General features: G+C 40.1%; 1 protein-coding gene across 1 annotated transcript in view; it reads right to left on the reverse strand.

Annotated features, from left to right (window-relative positions):
* Itprid1 (ITPR interacting domain containing 1) overlaps window positions 1-20,078 on the reverse strand; it is a 118,552-nt gene extending 98,474 nt beyond the window's left edge. The window contains exons 1-2 of the mRNA XM_005360799.3: window positions 19,899-20,078; window positions 341-524 (exon numbers count right to left, since the gene is read on the reverse strand). Coding sequence (XP_005360856.2) covers window positions 341-500 — 160 coding nt within the window. The 5' untranslated portion in view covers window positions 501-524; window positions 19,899-20,078. The remainder of the gene's footprint in view (window positions 1-340; window positions 525-19,898) is intronic.
* Window positions 20,079-21,770: the final 1,692 nt, after the last annotated feature.

The raw sequence follows: 21,770 nt of genomic DNA on the forward strand, positions 1-21,770 counted from the left end.
GAGGAGAGGAAGAAGCAGAGCAGAAACAGGAACAGTAGGAAGAAGATTTATGCTTCCAGAATGGATGCATCTTCAGAATCCTGGGGTTTAGCATAAAGGTGTTAGAATAGAAAGGAAGCAGTATTTATTATCCCTTATTTGGTCTAATTGTGCTGAGGTCCATGTAGGGGGGCAGTCAGATGTGTCCATTTCATAGAACTGCTTGGTATTGTATCAGGAACACTTGTTTCTTTAATGCCAAGTTCAATCCTTAGAAGTCACTTGCTCCCAACCAAAAACCTCATATCACTCATCAACCCATGACTGGACATTTTCTAGATGCCCAGAGATCCCCTCTTACCTTGAACATGCATGGTGACCATTGTGCTTTCCTCCTCAGAGCCAGGAAGTGGATGCCCATCCATAGGTGCCCATGCTCTCTTGGTATGCCTTAAGATCTCTCTCTTGCTCTTTTCCAGACTGGCTCTGTGGGTGTCAGAACCTTGTAGCTTCTCCATCATCGTGAGGGGGATTCTGCAACCTGACTAAAAGCACACAGACAGGCAAATCAGTGACAATGAGTGCAGAGCTGAGGTTTGGACTAGGCAGAGGGTGGATTATGAGAAGCAGTTGAGTCATCCAAGTCTCATGAGGAAGGCTCACCTACCCAAGCAGAATTCCTCCTGATTTGGGCAGAAGAGTTTCTCCACTATGGGCAACCAGGCTGGGAATTAACTTGGCATTGCTTGTCACAAGGCTACATCCACAATGATGGGTTCAACATTGTAGAGAACAGAGTAATTGAACTTTGACACCAACTTTACTTACGTCAGGCTAGTCTTTGAGCTATGAGCACATAATAGGTGTTAAAAAAAAACCATGTAAATCTAAGATAGCAAAATTCAGGTTCAAACCCACCCTTTCTGCCTGAGTCATTGTCATAATGTATGTTTCAATAAACATTAGGTCAGGCTTCAAATTCAGAGAAATGACTGAAGAGCCAGGCTTCAGCAATGTTCCTAGCAGTCCGGTATTGGTGCATGATCACTAATCACATGGCACATACACTGCTATTTTCAATGGATGTCTGATAAAGGCACACATTTTGACTCACTGCAAAATCTGATTATTCTCTGTTAATTCTTGACAAGTACTCCAGATATAATTGTCAGTAACATTGTTCTCATATGCTTTATGTATTAAAATTGTGCCATTCTGTTGAAGTACATTTACCAGTTTAAGGTTTATAAATTTACTGTAAAAATGATGGATACTTGTGATAATTATTAATTTTACATTCAAAATCTAAAGACCAAGAAATGTCAAATAGTTAAAAATAAGGCCACAAGAGGGAAATGCTTTATTCAGGAATGTTAGCTTTTGGGTCTCCTGTGTAGCAAATTAAAAAGAAACGACAATAATGCAAGGCACAGGTATATAGATCTGATTGTATCTCAAACCCTATGCGGTTATCTGATATAGGAGAGCTGAGAACACTAGAGAAAGTACCCCCCCACCACCACAGTTGGCATTAAAATCATAGTTATTTGGCTACACACAGGTTTTGACTCCTTCACTGAAGGAAGTGTCTTTTGCAGCATCTTGCATCCTATGGGCATGAGTGAAGATCAGAGCATCATCTGTGACAATGCAAGACTTCACAAGAAGTAAAATTCCAAAATTCTGCCCAAATATTCTGAGATGGGACACTCATTGGAGAATCAGAATGCTTTAACAGCGGATGTGTCACAGAAGAAGAAGGACCCTAGAATAACACAATCTTTTGCCTGGTCTCAGCTGGAGGGGTGTCTCTACGTATAGTGGAGATTCTGCATGAAGGGGCAGGAACTACCAGGCAGTTGACTGTGTTCTGAGCTGGAATGTCCCATGTCAATCCAGACACTTTTTGTGGGGAAGCCCTGGAAGAATTGTTGCATTTTAGTCTTATGTCCCAAACTTCCACTGTATAACAGCAAATTCTACATCAGTCCCCAGCTTCACTGAGCCTATAAAAGCTTGCCCTCCTTCTAGTTAGTAACCAAGAGCTGTTTGAATCGCCATCTTTGACATCTGTTCACTGGACCCTCAGAGCACCTCTTTAGATAAGGACATAAACCAACTGAATGATAGCCTTGAACTCTCCCATGGCAGCCAGGGCAGATGCTGTGATACATGAACTCTGCTGTCTCCCCTAGAAAATCACTTTGTTTCCAGGAACATTTGAACCCCAGTGCTGGCCAGTTTCAGTTGACTATAGGGGGAAGCTTAAACTTGGATTACCTTGTCCCTAGAACCTGAAACATCCAGTCATTTCTCTCCCTACACCCTTATATTTTAATGGTCATGTCATTGAACCCTGTGTCTACAAAGAGACCCTTTAATGTGGGTGGTTGTTTACATCTTGTTTAATTTTTTTAAAGGTGCAAAACTATATGTACCAAATCTTCACTTTGTACAAGCAAAAGCTAATAAGTTAAAAAAAGGAAACATGAATGTACCGGAACATTACCACATTTTCAGAATGTTGAAGACATTCAAAATGAGAAAACAATTTGTTTCACACCATGATTCTACTTGAGATTTCTTTAGATTGAGCAACTTCAACTGACTGTTCCCTTTCACATCAGCCCATAGCAATGTCAGGAAACATGAAACCTCATGCAGTGACAGACACCACAGGCTTTGCCAAGAGGGCTGTGTTATGCAATCGACTCTGGAGAAACATATGGGTCAGGGCAAATGATCTTGAGAAAGAAAATGCCAGGTAGTTGGACAACATTCTTGCTGCCTGTCTTGTTTGATTAGCTTTTATTTTTAATTTATTTATTTATTTTGTGTATATGCACAAGCCATGGGAAAAAAATAAAGAGTTCAGAGGTCCTCTCCTTCCATTCTCTGAGTTCTGAGAATGGAACCCAGGTCGTTAAGCTTGGTAGTAAGTTGCCTTTACCCACTGAACCACCTGTCTCACCCAACCACTGTCTGTAGTTCTTAGGGTAGGCAAGAGGGCCCTGACTTTCATCTCAGCTCTGTGGCCTTCTGAACTTGGAAAGAATTCTCAGACTTTTCTTATACGACATTCCCTCATATCTGGAATAGTTGTAAAATAAGTACTTTATAGGAAAGATTAATGGGAAACCTATTAAATCTATTCAAAATGACCACATGTTTGCCAACTCTTCCTTATCTTTTTTTGTCTTTTTTTTTTCATCATTTTCCTGTGAAGGAAACAAATCACCAGTTGTTCTAGTTTTGATGTTGTGCTGGCTAATGTTATGTCAACTTGACACAAGCTTGAGTCATTTGGGAAGTGGAAGCCTCAACTGAGGAAAAAGTCCCCCACCAAATTTGCCTAAGGAAAAGCCTATCTGGCATTTTTTAAAAATTAATGACTAATGGGGAGGGCCCAGCCCATGTGGGCGGTGCCATCCTTGGGCTGTTGGACCTGGGTTCTATAAGAAAGCAGGCTGAGAAAGCCATGAGGAGCAAGTCATTAAGCAACACTCCTCCACGGCCCCTGAGTGAGTTCCTGCCTCCGAGTTCTTGTTTTGTTTGAGTTTTTGCTAAACCCTTTCATTCCCAAACTGCATTTGGTTATGTCATTTAATCACAGCATAAAAAACCCCAGCTAAGACAATTCCCACTGCTGTAATAAAATATCCTGACCAAAAAAAAATGCAACATAGGGGAAGAAAGGGTTTTGTTTTCTCTTCCAGTTCTAGGATCTAGACCATCATTGAGGGGATGCTAACGTAGTTAGGATCAGGGAGAAACAAATGAGTAGATACTGCTTGCTTATACCAAGCTTTTCCCTATCCTATATAGTTCAGGACCTGCTGCCTAGGGGAAGTGCTACCCAGAATGCTGTCCTCTATATTATAAAATACAGATAATCATCCTCAGGACATGCTCTCAGACAAATATGATAAAGACAATTACTCAAGCAAGGCTCTGTTTCCAGGTGTTCTGTGTTTATTAAGGTGACATTTAAGACTAATCATTTTACCAATCAGTATAAGAATTCTTCAGGTAGAAAACAAATTTGGCATTCTTAGTTTGTGGAGGACTTTTGTTGGCTTGAAATCACTCAATCTGGATAATAGAAATATCTGGAATTGTGAGATTACAGAGTTTCTACAACTGTGGAGATGTGGAGTCCCTGGGGGCATGCTAGAGGTTTTTAGCAGGGTCTTGAAATTTCTTCAAATGTGATCTCATGAGAACAGGCTGCAGTTTCTAGCTTTGGTCACCCCTTCTTAATAGGTCCTGTGGGTAATGATCTAACTTCATAAAGGAAGAATAACCCTGACATAATTTGGGTCCATGGGGTTCTCTTTAACCACCTCCTTGAGTTTTTTCTCATACTCATTATCAGAACAGTTCTTCACCCCTTCATAAGATCTTCATGTTATCCACACTTCTCTTCTTTCTTTTCCTCTCTCATACACTGACTCCCCTAAGAGCAGTAGCTCTTAGGAAAAGGTTACTTGAAGACTACCCTATGTCTCTTTCCAGCTCTGACAATGCCCACAGAAGTCTATAAAAGAAACGTCTAGGCTCATGCTCTCAAAAAGATTATTAATAAAACTCTCAAGATTACTCACTTCACTACCAAAACTAAGACTGTAACTGTTGAGAAGCTGAAACATTAAGAGAAGGAAAGAATGTGCATCATCCCATTGTGCCCCCAAAGTGACATTCAAGGGAGTGGCATTACTTATCTCACCCATCTTCTATACTTTCTGGACTCCCCTAATCTCAAGGACTCATGTTCCCTGTATGCCAACCTCAGTACTAAATAGCCTCCCATGTCCCCTATCCAGCTGCAACCTAGATGTTCTTTCCTTTGTTAGCCTCTCAAGCCAGGACCTTCTGCTCTTCCTACCAAACAATCTGATCTACATACTTGGGGGTGGTATAAATTTATTTTGTGCTTGCTTTGCTGCTCTGTGCTCTGGCTTTTTCTGCACATGTCATCCGACTATGGAGTCATAGATACCCACTGTATTCACCCTCACTCACTACCAATAATAGAAGGGCTTTCTTGTCATCTTTCTGCAAGATTTCATTATCGATGTAGACGACACTCTGTTTTGTTTGTCCCTGTAAGCCTTGTCCATTACGCTTTCACTTTCAGTAATCTTTCTTTCTACTTAATTCCCATGGTCATAATTTATTAATCAGAAAATGGCCTCCCACATCCCAAGTCCGATGTGCAAAGGTCATCTGTCTATCTTTTGCTTTCATTGGTTAATTAATAAAGAAACTGCTTGGCCTGATAAGTCAGAACGTAGGTAGGTGGAGTAGACAGAACAGAATGCTGGGAAGAAGGGAAGTGAGGGCAATCGCCATGCCTCTCTTCCCTGGGTCAGACTGCCATGGAGCCAGCCACCAGGTCAGACATGCTGAATCTTTCCCCGGTAAGCCACCACCTCATGGTGCTACACAGATTATTAGAAATGGGTTAATCAAGATGTGAGAATTAGCCAGTAAGAGGCTAGAGCTAATGGGCCAGGCAGTGTTTAAAAGAATACATTTTCCATGTTGTTGTTTCGGGTAAAGCTAGCCGGTGGCCAGGAGCCCTCCTGGGTGGTGGGAAGTGACCCGCTGCTCCATCTACAGGGAGCTGGGAAGGGCGAAAAGCAGGCCTGCCAGCAGCTCCTTTTACACAAGTCAAAAAATCTTCTGTTGCTTCTATTCAGTATTTCCTAGGACACCATCTTTATCCTTCTTGTTGGGTCATTCTATCCAGTTTGAAACATACTATCATATGATCCACCTTAAAATAATCCTCCACCTACCCTTCCAAATCTGAATTCAACTTCACCTTGGTTTTATAGAACAACGATGATACTTCCCATACTCAAGTTTCCAAATCTTGCCCATTCTCTAAACTTCATATCAGAGTGTTCCCATTTACTTGACATTTCCACATGGATATTTATAGAAAACTTAGGATATGCCACAGTGAATTCTTCATTGTTTCCTTGGTTTCATCTTATCCTCTTTTAACACTCTGCATCTCAACCAATTGCATTCCCTTAGCATACCTGCTCAGTTCAAGAACCGACAAGCCTTCCTTGGTTCTTATATCCCTTCCATCTCTCAAATTTAATCCTAAAATAAAGGAACACCCTTACCACATAGCTCGAACATCCACTTCCACTGCTATCAAACAGAACTTTCAGTCTTCCTTGGGTCTAGTAAGAGGACCCTGTCCACACACCATTCACATCTTCCATATGTAGCTGAATATATTATTAGGGCTTAATTTTCTCTCCCCTTTTTTTTTTACCATTTTAGAATCTCTGGAAGCTGTACTTATAACTTTGTCTTAATAAAAACACATTTTAATTGCATTCATAATAATGACATTTCCAGAATTTCTTCCTATTTAGTGTAAAGCAATCTTTCTCAAGTTTGATTCCATCTTCCTAGATTCTAAAATTTGAGTTTCTATGCCTCAGTATTCAGTGTTCACTTCTCTCTTCTGCCTACAACCTCTTCTTATATATGTATCTATGTTTGTTTCACAGTTACCCTTAACTCATTGTAAATTACTATTAAAGTATGGTTTTGTTTGGTAAGTCTGTGTTTATCCTTCAATTTACCCAACTTAATCATTCTGCGAGTTTATCCACGGCAGATATCTTTGTTATCATATTGGCATAGGTAAGATACTCAATATGTGTTTGCTAAAAGAGCGGCTGTGTAAATGAATACCAGAAACAACTGAACAAATCAAAACAGAGCTGATTAAAATAAGGAAGGCTATAAAAGATGTCACTACTATACATTTGCTAGGAATGGTTCAAAGCATCATGAAGTAATGCATTATAGATATGAATTAGAAAATTAATTTGATTAAATATATTATTTATATGTAGACACATAAAAGCAGTATTCCTATCATAGTAAGTACTATCTAAAATATGGTTTAAAACTATCTGAATAGTTTCTTCTCACTTTTCCTATTAGTCTCTCAACAGCTAATGAGCAAAGGAAAGATTTTAATCCATTACCAGGGAAATTGAAAGCATGTAGTTTCTAGTTTAAATTAATCAACAAATAGCTATCAATTGGCTGTAGGACAGTAGACATGTAGTTTCAAGTTTCTTGGAATGTAGCTTCTTTTCACATAATAGGGAGGAATTGAATGAGATGAGATAATTCTGTAATTTAATTATTCTATTTCCAGTTTCCACACAGACTATTTAATATGAGGCTAATGGTGCTCACAGTGAAAATATTTTAAAATTATTTTCAACAAAATTACATGAACAAGAAGAATAAGCCATTGTTCCTAGTACTCATAAGTTTGCAAGATTCAAAATCTTGAGCAACAAAGTCAAGCCAGGAATCCCCTTCTGCTCTCACTTCTTATCCAAGTATCGAAGTCCCACAAACACTGGTAAAGACTTCCAAATGATTCAGGAAAGTAGAGGCAGATTCTGGGGAAGAGTGTGTTCCATCAACACTCTGCTGAGAGGAACAGGCAGTCTGTGATGACTTATTCTGTGGGTGGCTTCCTCCCACCATGAAATATGTGAAGGTTGCTCACTCTTGCCATTTAGGAGTGAGCTGGATTTAAAGACAAGGCATTTATTCCCCAGCTGAAACCTAACGCCAGGCTCCCTGAACTTGGAGTCATCGTTTGCCAGTGAAAATGAGCATGAGATTATTAGTTGAAAGACCACAAACACTGCCTCCTAGAGACCTGCAACAACTTTAGGCCTGGTGACATCAGACCTACTAATTCACCCACGTTATCACTGTTCTAACCACATCCCAACTTTCAAGCTTTTTTTTCTTCCTCAATGACTGCCTTTTCCTTTCCTTTCCCTTGGTTGCTCTGTCTTCTTTACATTGGCTTTGTTTTCTTCTGCCAAGAGGGAAAGAAAGGATGAGGGAACATGTGTGATGCTCACATGGCTCATTTTCTAGCCCGCCGTCTCTGTAATCTAAGTTCCTTCTAGGGCATCAAGCTCTGAAAGAAAAGAACTAAGTTTTATCAACATGCTTTCCTCCCTAATCATGTTAGTACAGAACTTGCTGCAAGCAGAGCCCTTCTCTTCCCCAGACACTGTCTCATTGTGCTAAACTAGAACTTGCTTGTGAGCATTTTTCTCCTCCAGTGTTTTCACAACAACTTGTGAAAAACCCTATGACCGAGCTCACCAGACTCAAGTGGAAGAGTTCACTTCATGAATGTCTCTCCCATCACATAAATGAACTAACTAAATGTAAAACCTATGAAATCCCTTCTGTATCCATGGTGCTTAGTCCAGGATACATGTGATTGTAGTTGCTTAATGAAGGAAACAGTGAGTGTATCTGACCTTGAAATCTGCATTATTAATAAGTGAAAATGGTGACCCATTCATCTTTGTAATACCTATTATGTCAGACAATGTATCACACACCAGAAATTATTCATAAAGTACATTGTAAAAGTAAGCCATTATAAGTAAATGAATTCAATAATGACATTTACCAATTTAATTTGATTAAATATTAGAATGTCTACTATGTACAAGAAAAAAATTAAGAAGCTTAGAGTTGATTATAAGAAATTATGCCAATTAACTATAGTGAGAGATGTAGAAGGATGTACATACTAACAGAAACACACGATCATTTTCCAAATGCTATAAAAGGAATCCATTCATTTATAAATACATCAGGATTCTTAGAAAGGAGATATTTTGATTCTGGCCCTTGAATAATAAGAGACAAATAGCAATACTTCCCAGACACAGACTCTGAAATACTTATCAACAGTAGAATATATGGGATGTTAAAAAGTGGCTTTGTGATAAACGTATGTTCTTTGGTGTTAACAAATCAGGAAGCGTCTTAGCTGGTGGTTATGGTACTTAAGTGACCCTTCAGTTTGCCTCTATCACACATCCCTCACATGTATCTTTCCTGCTGTCTTCAAAATAGGGTGGTCAAGTAGGAATCCCCAACCTAACATATAATCTTGTATATAATATATATAACATATAACCCCAATCTAACATATAAAAGTATGCAATTAACATCATACTTGGTGAGAAATTTCTAGATGCCTCACCAAAATCAGGAACAAGCAAATATGCCTCTTCCTGCATCCTTTTCCAATGCTGTACGAGAAGTGACATTGGTGATAGGACAAAACAAGAGTTTAGAAGCAGTTCCTACTGAGCTGGAAGGAGGAAAGGCCACCAGAATGATTAAAAGTCCATGTGTAAAACAATGAATCTGGACACAGCTTTCACCATGCAGAAAAAGAATGAAGTCAACATGAACCAGAAGCCTAAATGACATGTGCAAAATAAAAACAATCAAAAAATAATATAGAAAAATGTTTAAATGACACTAAAAGCAGTTTATGAAAAAAGAAGTTATAAGATAGGTATTGTTAAAACTATGTATTTTGTATGTAAAAGACATTTCCAAGAGAAAGAAAACAAGATATACCAGGAGAAAATATGTGCAAAAACATTATCTGATAAAAGACTATCATAATGGGCAACACCATTGAACCATCATATCTAAACAAGTAGAATAAAAAAGTGACCAAAAGACCTTAAGACTTCAGGGAAGGTACACAGATGATAAATATACATATAAAAAGATGGCTCTAGCCATATGTTGTCAAGGAAATACAGACCAGATATCCATTGGCACACCAAATAGAGTGCTCCTAGCACTTCAGAACACTCATAAGACTGAGAATGGGCAAGGATGTAGCCCATCACAAATTCTCGTTCACTGCAGGCGGAAGAACCACTGTAACCACTTTGAAAGACACCTTCACAGTTTATTACATATGACCTAGCAATCACACTGCTGTTGTTTACCACACAGAGTTGGAAACTTATATTCATACAAAGCTTTCACATGGGTGTTTATGGCACCCTTTTATAACTGACAAAACTTGGGGTAAAAACAGAGTGTTCCTTGGGAGGTTGTAGTTGTTTTTTCATTTTTTGTTTTTGTTTTGGCTCTTTGGGTGCATGCCACTCAGCTTTCAAATTAATACACACGGAGGCTTATTACTTATGAATGTCTGGCCTTAGTTTGGTTTATTTCTAGCCAGATTTTCCTAACTTAAATTATCCCGTCTATCTTTTGCCTCTGGGATTTTACCTTACTCTATTTTGGTATATCCTTTCTTTACTTTTATTCTGTGTCTGGCTGTGTTGCTGGGTGGCTGGCCCCTCCTCCTTTTGCTTGCTGATCCTTCTTCCTCCCCAAATTTCTCCTCCTATTTATTCTCTCTGCCAGCCCCACCCATCCTTTCTCCTGCCTTCCTATTGACCATTCAGCTCTTTATTAGACCAATCAGGTGTTTTAGAAAGACAAAGTAACACAGCTTCACAGAGTTAAACAAATGCAACATAAAAGAATACAGCACATCTTTACATCATTAAATAAATATTCCACAGCCTAAACAAATATAACATCTCTTTAATGCTCCACAACAGGAGGTGAATGGAGAAACCAGTCTGCAAAGTCACATACTGCCCGAAACTAAATGTATGAGGAAGAAATTTAGGAGGAGGAAAACTATGAATTCAGAAAAATAGCGACAAACTTTAAGCATTAGGGCAGAGGAACAGTGAACAAGCAAAGCACAGAGGATAGTTTAGTGTAGTGAAATGACTCTGTGTAATAAAAAATGTTTTGTAAATGGTGTTATGCATATACTCATGTCAAACACAGGGCATGAGTAATAACACAAACTGTGGACCTTGGGTGATGATGTTTCCTCAATATGGCTTCTTAATTGCAAAAATATGCTTCCATTTTGAGGGATGTTGACAACGAGGAGAGCTATAAATAGAGGATGTGAACTCTACCTTTTATATTTAGTTGGGAGGCTAAATTGGCTTTAAAAATAGAGTATGTACATTAAATATGATACATATAAATTAAAATAATCTATATACAGTATCTAGTCAAGTAATTCACTCTAAAATCATGAATTGAATACATCTCAAGTTTAAAATAATATATTGTTTCACAAGGAGAATTGTATCATATTTCAATCCCATAGTAGACTATTATGGTGATATAAATGAAAAGGGACACACAGGTAAACCACCAAAACCAAAACAGTAACAACAACAAAACCTCAAAGAAATAGATGGTAATTAGAAAAGATTAAAAACTAAGAACGCACTTTTGTCTAAGTTCCTTTTGTACCTGCATCATTTGAAGAGGCAACCTCCTTCATCCCTCCGCCATCAATATACCAACATCTTTTTTCCTCATCTTGGCCATAACCACTGAATATCAAGGAAATAAGAGATGGAATGAGATCTTATTCCTAGTAAATGATTATAAGAGACTGTAAAAGCATCACCATCTTTTCCTTTAATGATTATATTCAGCAAACAAAGCATGCCCTAGAGAAATTTCACTCATTCAGAAATAGGTTGCTAGTGTGTTGTTGATACCTCCAAGAAGACAGAAAGATTTGGATAACCTTAAGGTGCTTTCCAACTTGTAAATTCTGTCCTAAAAGTCACCATCACTCATTTTATAGAAGCAATCTTAAGTGTAGGCTTGTTGTTTATCCTGGTTTATGACTAGATAGATCTTTACCACCTCAGCTACAGAAACTCATTAAAAGCAAAGGAAAACTGATGGAGGTGGGTCTTGTATCTATTTGTTGCTTTCATTGGTTAATTAATAAAGAAACTGCTTGGCCCTCTGATAGGGTAGAATTTAGATAGGCAGAGTAGACAGAACAGAATGCTGGGAGAAAGAAGCCGAGTCAGTGAGTTGCCATAATTCTCCCACCCTACAGTGACGCAGGTTAAGATCTTCCCTGGTAAGACACCTCATGGTGTTACAGGGATATTAGAAATGGGTTAGATCAATATGTAAGAGCTAGCCAATAAGAGGCTGGAACTAATGGGCCAAGCAGTGTTTAAAAGAATACAGTTTCTGTATAATTATTTCGGGTAAAGGTAGCCAGGTGGCGGGAAGCGGCCCGCTCCTATTACAGCAGAAAACAGCGGTAATAATGAGTTCTAGTTACACTTGTTCTGATTGAAATCCTTGTGCATTGCCCAGAGTTTTCATAAGTGTTCATCCGAAGCCTTCTGTATCCAATATGTCCCCATTCCCAATATTCTTGATGACCCATGGTTTAATCATTCATCTCTAACAAAAAATTCAAGTAAGATTTTTCTAACTGTTGTAGAATATAAACAGCATAAATGGTTAGATAGAAAATTAACTAAGGGTTCATAGACAGCTCAGAAAGGGAAGCCAAAATGTACTGACAACATATTTGTCAATGGGTAACTCGGTCTGTGTAAAGTTGTCAAGAAGATACAGCTATTAGACAAGGTTTTGGCTGGTATAAGAGTCTCCAGCGGGTGGCATGAAATGTGATTCTGAGGCATGTGGGATATAGAACAAGCAGGGTATCTTGGCAAAGAATGGAGGAAGAGTTGGTTTACAAACAAAAGCAGTTTGAATAGCTTCGCAAACTGTATACACGGTACATGAGGGAAGCTTTTACATTTTATCTTTAATAAGATACTTTGGCTGTCAAACCTCAAAGACATTATTCAATCCTGGCTTAAGCATTTTGTTCTTAGTTTGATAAGTCTGTAAAATGTTGTAAGATAATGTTGATTTGTGTCAAATTATTTTTCCACCATAACATATCTCTATTGTATGTTGTCAGTGCAATAAAATGCATTTGCTGTTTTTTTAATGTTTTATGAATTTTTTGACCCTAAAAAAATCAACTAGGTCATGATGTAGTGTCAATTTATATACCTGTTAAATTTATTTTGCTAGTATTTTGCTTGGGTTTTTAATTTTCTTATTAATGTGGGTGATTGGTCAGTATTTTTTTTTCTTATAAAATCCTTGCTAAATTTCAGTAGTAAGATGCGTTAGCCTAGAAAATTGTTTGGGATTAGAAGTATTGAATTATTTCTTAAAAGTTTGCATTTACCAGTGAGGACACAATTACCTGTAGAGGCTTAAAATTGCAGGTTTTTTTTTCTATTAACTTATTTATTGTTGAGACAAGATCCAATACATAGACCAGTCTGGCTTCAAATTCTCAATCCTCATGCCTCTGTGTTCAAATGCTGGGTTTGCAGTGATGAACCACCATGCTTGTCTAGATTCCAGATATGGTTCGAATACAGTTCAGATTTCCTATAAGTTTATCAGTTTTCAAAAGATGGGTTTTTCTAAGACTTCATTTTTGTTTTATGTAACTTTTCAAATGTATGACAAAAATGTTCATATTATCAAACAAATTCTTAATGTGAGGATCACTGGTAGTATTCAATGTTTTATCATGAATCTTGGAATTTGAGAATAGTGACTGATATAGATAAGAATGGACACAGTGTGTTTAGAAATAGGTTAGTCAGAGGCATAATGAGTCAGGGGTGTGGGAGATAAGCAGATTTTTTAAATTGATTTTCTTAAGCTCTACAATGTTCTCTGCTCCCCTGAGAGAGGCGGACTTGAAGAGGCACAGGCAATGAGGAATAGCTGGTGGAGATGCCCTGGCTCTGAGCTGCTGCCAAGTGTCAAGACTTCCTCCTTGACCCTGATGAAGGCAGAGAGGATAGGGCTGTCCAAAGTCAGCGCTACTCCTCCCCAGCTGAAGCACTCAGGAGAGGGGGTCCTATACCTTGCCTGGGCAGCACAGGAGAGCTGATCCAGTTTGCAGGGACAGGGGCAAGCAGGCCCTGAGGGCCTGAGGATGGGAGAGCAGGGCAAGCCCTTCTCTCCTGTGGAAACGTGGATGAGGGAAACATGGCTGCCTCCCCTCACTCCTCAACACCTGTAGAAGGTGGGAAAACTTATTCGGTCGCTCACCAGCTGCAGCCGTCAGGAGAACAGGCCCTTTGCCTTGCATGTGCAGCTCAGTAGAGTTGACACTGTAGTGAGAGACATAGGTGAGGTAGTCCTGAGGGTTCAAGAGGAGCATAGCCTGTACTGCCTTCTTGTCTGCAGTGTGGTGGAGGCGTGAGGAAAAGATGCCCTCCTTTCTTGCCCTTACTGCCTCCAACTGGCAAAGGAGCTGACCCATGTACACAACACTAGGGAAAGCAGACCCTGCACCTCGTCTGGGCAGCATGGCAGAGCTGACTCTGTTGGCAATGGCACAGGTGAGCCTGCCCTGAGAACATGAGTGAGGAGGCCTAACCCACCCCTCATCTTCCATATGGGGCATGGGTTGGGGAGAGATCCCCCACACTATGTCCACCAACACCTGAGGCAGGTGGGAGAGCTGTCCCTGATGTCGTAAGAGTGGGAGAGCTTTCCCTCCCCCATCAGCTGCAACACCCGGAATAGCAGGCCCTGTACCTCGCCTGTTGACGAAGGTTTAGGTGAGCCAGCCCCGAAGTAGTGAGCATGAGAGACCTGTCCCCATTACTCATCTATCGGCATGGGTGGGGGAGAGATTACCCCCCCTCCATGTCACCCAAAAAAGCCTGAGGCAGGTGAGAGAGCTGGTCCTGAGGTCATAAGAGCAGGAGAACTGTTCCTGGCCCTCATCAGCTGCGGCACGTGGGAGAGTGGACCCTACACCTAGCCTGGGCAACACAGTAGACTTGGCCCTAAAGGTTCAGGTGAGGGAGATCTTACTCTGAGGACTTGAAAGAACGAGAAGTGGCCCCACCCTTAGCTCATTGCTGCAAGGGGTGAATTAGACAGGGCAATGCTGGAGAGCGCACCCTGGTGGTGAAGACAGGAAAGAGCTGTCAGGCTGACCAACCCTGTGTCTACCCAGGCCCAGAATCAGGGCTATGTGTTGGTCCATTCCAACTTCCACCCATCTCTGATCTTCCGGAGCACAGGGGTGGGGAGTAAGGAGTCGAGGTCGGTCCTGAGGGCCCAGGGCTGCAAGATCTCCATGACACAAAGCAGCAATGGATATCCAGGAGGAATCCCAGAAGCAAGGGCCCAGCATTGATGATGTAGCAAAAACTAGTTGCCTCAAAACAGACCAAGGGTTCCTTGGGATGAACATCTACATGTAAAAAAAAAAAATCTATGGATGAAAGGGTTTACAGTGTGAGTCATTGTATCATACTGCAGCTTCCATGATGAGATTCTCCCTTCCTTTACCCCTTTCTTGTCTTAAATTTTATTTTATTTTATTTTATTTTATTTTATTGGGGTGGATGGGTGGGATCAGGAGGCATGATGTGGAGACACATGAAAAAGACACAAAGAATAAATAAAAAAAAGTTAAAAAGTTGAAGGTTAACTGCAGGAAAAATGAAGATTACATTTGCTTATTTCAGCCATTTGAAGATTAAAACTAAAATGAAGAAAGGTCAACACTTAGAAACAACAGTTAATGTTCAGTGGAGTCAAGAAAGGCAGTTACAGAGACAGGAACCTCAAACTGGGGTCATCTACATCTCTGTGAAAATACTACAACTGTGTTTCATTTTCATAGGAAACCATAGACAAACTCTGATGAGATGTTCTGGTGGTACTTAGAGGAGAAAGACTTATGGGAAAAAGCAACAATAGTGGAAAGCTAAAATGCAGAAAGTATATTCCAGAGAAATTTAAAACAAATTTGAGCTCCAGGTAAAAGATATTAGCTTGCCAGATACATACATCACCTTATAAGACATAATTATGTGTTGCATAGCAACAGAGAGCGTCTTAGAAGACTTCACTTGGTGGCTTTCGCTAAGGTATGAACAATGTAGAGTGTACACATGCAAACTACCACAGCCATGACATCAGCACCATGTCATTTTGTGGGTCACTGGCAAAATTCTCTCCATTAGGTCAATGTGTCATTTGTAGCCTGTGACTGTATTCATATTACAGAAAGATAAATTATGAACACTTGTGCCTAGTATATAGCTTCTGAAAACATAAAACAGAAGAGGTCATTAAAGTAGAAATTAGGACTGCAAATCATATTTTAAAAAAACTTCTAATGCAACTTTCTGAGGACTGATAGATTAAGTAGAAAAACAGATAAATACAAATAATATATTTAATGAACATATAGCTTTTGGGGGAAAATATAGTTCAACACGTATTTGTAATCAGAGCATCATATTTCACTGCAAAACAAGGTCCCTCTTTGATGCTCTTAGTCTTGTAGATGAAAAAATTAAAAGTGGACTCAGGTTTTGGGGTGATAATTCACTTGCTTCCCTAGCAAGGACAATGACATGAGTTTGATCCCAGAAACCCATATTTTTAATATTAAAAAAAACTAGGTGAAGTAGTACAGACACTTGTACTCCCAGCCTTGGAGAGGTCAAAACAGGCAGATCTCTGTGACTGACTTGCCTACCAGCCTCATCTTCTTGATGAATTCTGATTTCCTAAAAGATCCTATGTCCAAAAGAAGATGGGAAGAAGCTGAGGAGTAGCAGCTGAGGTTGTCCTCTGGCATCCACACACATGTGCACGCCCATAAGTACATGTGCATACCCATAAATACATGTGCACACCCATAAGTACATGTGCACACCCATACACACATGTGCATCTACACAGACATGAGCAACAACATCATATTCAAACACACACATACACACCTATAAAAAGAAAAAGCTAAAATGGACTCAGAAGGAAACTCAAGGACAATTTTACTTGAGTTTGAGTGGGAAAAAAAAAGTCTAATTTCAATAGGACAGAGATGAAGGTGATCTCAGCAGTTTCTGGGAGGAGCAGAAGGGAAAGGGAAGGGAGAGGTGGCCGTGTTCTTGAGTTAATTGTCAGGAAAGCCAGTCAGCCAGGCCTTTGCTTCCTTCTTCCCCGAGTAGCACTCTCGATCGAGAGAATGAACGTTTTTAATTCCTCCCCCGATGGCAAGTTATCAGTAAGCAATCAAACACCAGTTCAGAGTTAATTGAAAATTATAAATAAGAAATATCAGGTTAATGTTAAAAACAAACGATTTAGTAAGCTCTCTTGGAACAAGAAGCTATTCATTCAGGAGCAAATAGCTATTTAAATTCCTACTCCATAAAGTTGACCAAAATAAATTCCAGGTGCAATCATAAGGTAGGAGGCAACAAACAGACAGATGAACAAGCCTATGAGAAACACGGGAAAGTATTTTTACAACCTAGAGTAGAAGAGCCCTGCTTAATCAAGATAAAAATGAAAACCCATTTAGAGCAAAAGATGGTTAAATTTGGCTATATCAAAATATAAATGTTTGTGAATAGCAAGATGCTACAGCAAAGAAGTTGCATAAAATACAAAGATAATCAACCAGAGTAGAGGCAAACAAAATAAATGTGCACGGAGTGATGAAGAAGAGCTCCTCTCTCTGCTTAGTGGGTATTTCCTATGCAAGTTAAAAGATCAGCTCTCCTAGTAGCCCAGAAGTTTGGATCTGCTGTAGTCTCAGCTACGAATAAAAGCCTCAAGGAAACACTCCCCATACTGCCCTAAGTAGGAGGCTGTGTTGGATAGTTTTATGTTGCCTTGACACATGCTAAAGTCATCTGAGAGGAGGAAACGTCAATTAAGAAAATGTCTTCATGAGATAGGGCTGTAGACAAGCCTGTAGGACAAGTTCGTCATTAATGATTGATATGGGAGGGTGCAGTCCATTGTGGGCATAGAATCCCCTGGGTTGGTAGTACTGGGTTCTATAAGGTTGAGCAACCCATGAAGAGCAAGCCACTAAGCAACTCCCATCCGTGGCTTCTGCCACAAGTTTGCTGCCCTTTTTGAGTTCCTGTTCTAACTTTCTTCAGTGATGAACAGTGTGATGTAGAAGTCTAAGTCAAATAAACGTTTTCCTCCCCACATTGCTTTGGTCACGGTGTTGTATCATAGCAACCATAGCACTAACTAAGATAGTCTATGACTGGGGAAAGCTCAGGAGAACCACACAGTTTTCCTATGCTCAGTCATGCAGAATCTGTTGGAAGACTCTTGATAGGACAGGACAAATAAGAGAAACTGTCTCAAACTTTCCAAGGCACATGTTTGACAAGAGGCAGAATAATAGCCAAATACAGAGGCAGGAGAAATATCTCTGCAATCGAATAAAGGATGTTTCAGACTGGAGATGAAAATATGACAAGCCACATAAACATTTGGAGCCCAAGCTTGGCTGAAGGAGATGTCACACTCTTTTCATGTATGTTTTCCTTAACGAAGCCAATTCATAATGTCTGCAATAAAGCCTAATGGATAATATCCACAAAACACTGCCCATAGTCTCTCTCTCTCTCTCTCTCTCTCTCTCTCTCTCTCTCTCTCTCTCTCTCTCTCTCTTTCTTTCTTTCTTTCTTTCTTTCTGTGTGTGTCTTCTCTCTCCGTTTGTCTCTCTCTCTGTTTCTCTCTCTCTCCCTCTCTCTCCTGCCTTTCCTCCCTCCTTCTCTCCACTTTCCCCATTTCTCTATCCCCCTTTTTCCCATCTTCACTTTTTCCTCCCTTCTCTCCCTCTCTCTTCTCTCCATCTCTCCACGTTTCTTATTATTCCTGGTTCCTTTTCTCCCTCACTACAGCTTCAACAGTTAGCAAAACTTCCTGTAACCTCCAGACACACTTCCTAATGTCTCCCATGGTCAAGTCACAGAGATGCTAGGCTGTCCACGGGAGACATACAGGAAGTATTCTGTATTGGCAAACAAGATGCTAATTTTCTGTCTATTATTTTCTTTTTTCGAAATGCATATTAACTTATTTGAGCTACTTTCACAATATATCTGGACAACCTTCTGACTAGTGAACTCAGAAGAATTCCCAATATACTTAAACCTTGTTCTGGTATTTTGGACAGTGTTTCCTAAGTTTTCTTGGATATGCAAAATCTATCTGTGCCCAACTCCCTTTGGCTCTTTTAGAGTCCTTGCGGAGACTGTTCTGAGGGCAGCCAAGAGGTGAATGCAGAGAGCAGAGTACTCTAGCAGATGCATGAGCTTAACATCAGGATTGTTTGAAAACTGCCAAAAAGAAAGGGTTCATGTCAACATAGTGAGGCAAGAATCATTCAACTCTGAACTGTTCCGATCGCTTTGATGTTTGCTTCCCATCATAATATTTGAACACCAGTATGAAATTATTTCCTGTGTGTGGTACTAAGGCAATTATAAATGGGCGATTTTTCAATAAAAATTTTATAATGAGATGTCTATGTTCACTTATCCCCCACCGCCTTCTTCAGTTCTTTTCTTTTAATCAAGGTGCCTGGTTCAACACTAAACACAGAGTAGTCAGTTACATTTGAAGATCAGGTGGAAAACAAACAATCAGAACCCCAAATCACACAATTTACAGCCTTAGTGAATTATTTTGGACAGATTTCAACAAATCAAATAATCAAATAAAAGTTGTGAATCTAAGAGTCAAATATACTCTTTTATTTTATCTGGTAAACCTGGCCTGAAGGAACATTCTCTACTCTGTCAAGATTTTCACTTCCATAGCATGCTTTGTGCACATGCCCATGCCTATGCAGACACCCACACACATTCCGCAGGGCTTTAGTACATTAAACTCATTCTTCATTTTTAACAAATTCATCGATTGGTTAAAAATGAAGATTCAGTGAAAAAAAAGTCCAATAAGCAAAGAAGAGCTACCAAAAGAAGACAGCATCATTTCGGCAACACTCCTTGAACACATTGCTAGAAACAGTATTGAGTGACTAAGGGATAGGACTTAATACATTCGAACCTAGAGCATTAGACCTTTCCATGTTAATAGTGGCCACCAAGCAGTGGGCATGAAGGCGTGCAGGCCTGACTCCCTGACAACTAGATCGTTTTACCTGCTGCCAATGGCTTTATTCCTGGGAGTCACCCAGCCCATAGCTGCAGGTAGGTAAGGAATCTCAGAACAAGCTCAAGCGGCCCTCTCATTGCAACAGAGAGGAAACAAGAGCGGAGCTCTACCATCTCCCCACAGACTGGGAAAACACACTTTGTAAGACTTACTGCAGCAGATCAGCAGAGAAGCAGGCTTGGAGCTTGCTGTGGTTTCTCTGAGAATGTGGATGGAGGTCTTGGTACTTTCTGTTTTCCTGTCTTCACCAACACTAAGATGGAAAAATCCTGGTGACCAAAGTGACCCCGGTTGCTATCTGCTCCTATTTAAAAGATGATCTTTATGAGAGCCCAGAATGATCTGCTTGCCAAAAGTCATGGTCAAGTTCAAAATGAAAAGCCACAGTGATTCATTCCATCTCCTTTTCTCTCTACAAGAAAAAAAATAGTAGCAGAAAATACAAATGGCAAGAGTTATTAGTCACAAATCCAGGGCTGTGAGGAAGAGTGTGGGCAACGATACAATGGCTCTGTTGTCTTACTATTTCTATGAAACTGCCTGTTCCTTCAGTGAACTTTGACACGCTGGCTGTGGCACCTGGTCTGAATGCAGTGCTGGAGAGCACTTTCCTGAGGAGGGCAAGCAACTTGTCTTCATTTGGTTACCATGGTTATGGTACTGCCTGTTACCAATCCAGTGATTTGCATTGCAAACCATCCCTGGAAACAAGGACAGTGGGACTTGGTATTCAGGTCTGAGGGCTTCAATACACAGAAAGAGCAATTGGAAAGTTCCAAGGGAACTAAGCATAAGCATACACTGCTCCAGTCCTGGAAAGGTGACCAGACTAAGAGGACTTCCCAAGGACTCCGACTCTCCGTAGGACGTCAGTGTTTGGGATGCACTTGGGTAAGTTTGTTAACTGTCTAAAGGAAGGGATGAAGAAGTGAATCCAAAATGATAATGTGTTTGCTTAGACTGTGAGAACACTGCCCAATCGGAAGTTTGCATAAAGCAATTTGCTAGTTCCATTTTCTAATGTTGGTCCTGAACAAGAACAGGAGTCAGACGAGGATGTGGTGGGAAGGGGTGAGAGCTAAACTCAGGGGCTCTCCAGTTCCTAGGAGCCCAGAGAAAAACAGGAAACTTGACAGCGATGCCACACATTTCCACACGTTCACTAAGTAAATTATTCTCATTATTTTGACCTCACGGGATTCACTTTGTAATTCTATACTCAGATGGCGAGGTGAGGAAACAAAACTCCATCCCAGTTCTCAGAAAGTTGACGGTGTCATAAAATGGAATTTTGGAATGCTCCATAGTTAGTCTAAGGTAACTGGAACCTGATAGAGGGCTTCTCTCACTAAATGGTTCCACCACTGGCAAATTGTTCTGGGAAGCCAGGGTAAAGGAAGAATCACTGTTAATGAATTGTACTTAGCTGAATTTACCTGCACCATGTATTTGTCTGGGATAGATTCCAAATGAGTATGAGAAACTAAGCATAAGCCCCTTTCTTCTGCATGGAGGACAGGAGGACAAGGAAGGAGCAGGAGGAAGAGAGAACAGGAGGAAGAGGGTAATTAGAGAGAGCCATAATGTGTGCTTAATTCTAAATGCAAGAGGATGAATGGTCCGGCTGAAGACATGCAAGAATCAGTAATAAAGGAATGGACAAGTCAAGTAACATAATCAAAGAAGGAAGAAGTAGTTAGAACACACATGATGCCCCTCACATGCCAGTACGAGATTGAACTTCATTTGGAGGGTGGCTGGAAATGACATGGTCAGATTTTTGTCCTAAAAGTGTTTCATTACTGGCATATGCAGAACGGAAAGACTGGCATCAACAAGACTGAGAGCAGGTATCTGGAGAGCAGGTAAATCCTACCAGTGACGGACCATTCACAGATATAAACCGAGAAGTGAGGTATTTTAGCGTTATATGGAAAGAAAAGCCAGCAGGTCTTATTTTGATCCATTATGCAGGGGGAATCAATAGTAAAAAACTGTTTCCAAAATGAGCAAATGTTTCTATT

Source organism: Microtus ochrogaster, linkage group LG3 (assembly GCF_000317375.1).
Source record: "Microtus ochrogaster isolate Prairie Vole_2 linkage group LG3, MicOch1.0, whole genome shotgun sequence".
Taxonomy (NCBI): domain Eukaryota; kingdom Metazoa; phylum Chordata; class Mammalia; order Rodentia; family Cricetidae; genus Microtus; species Microtus ochrogaster.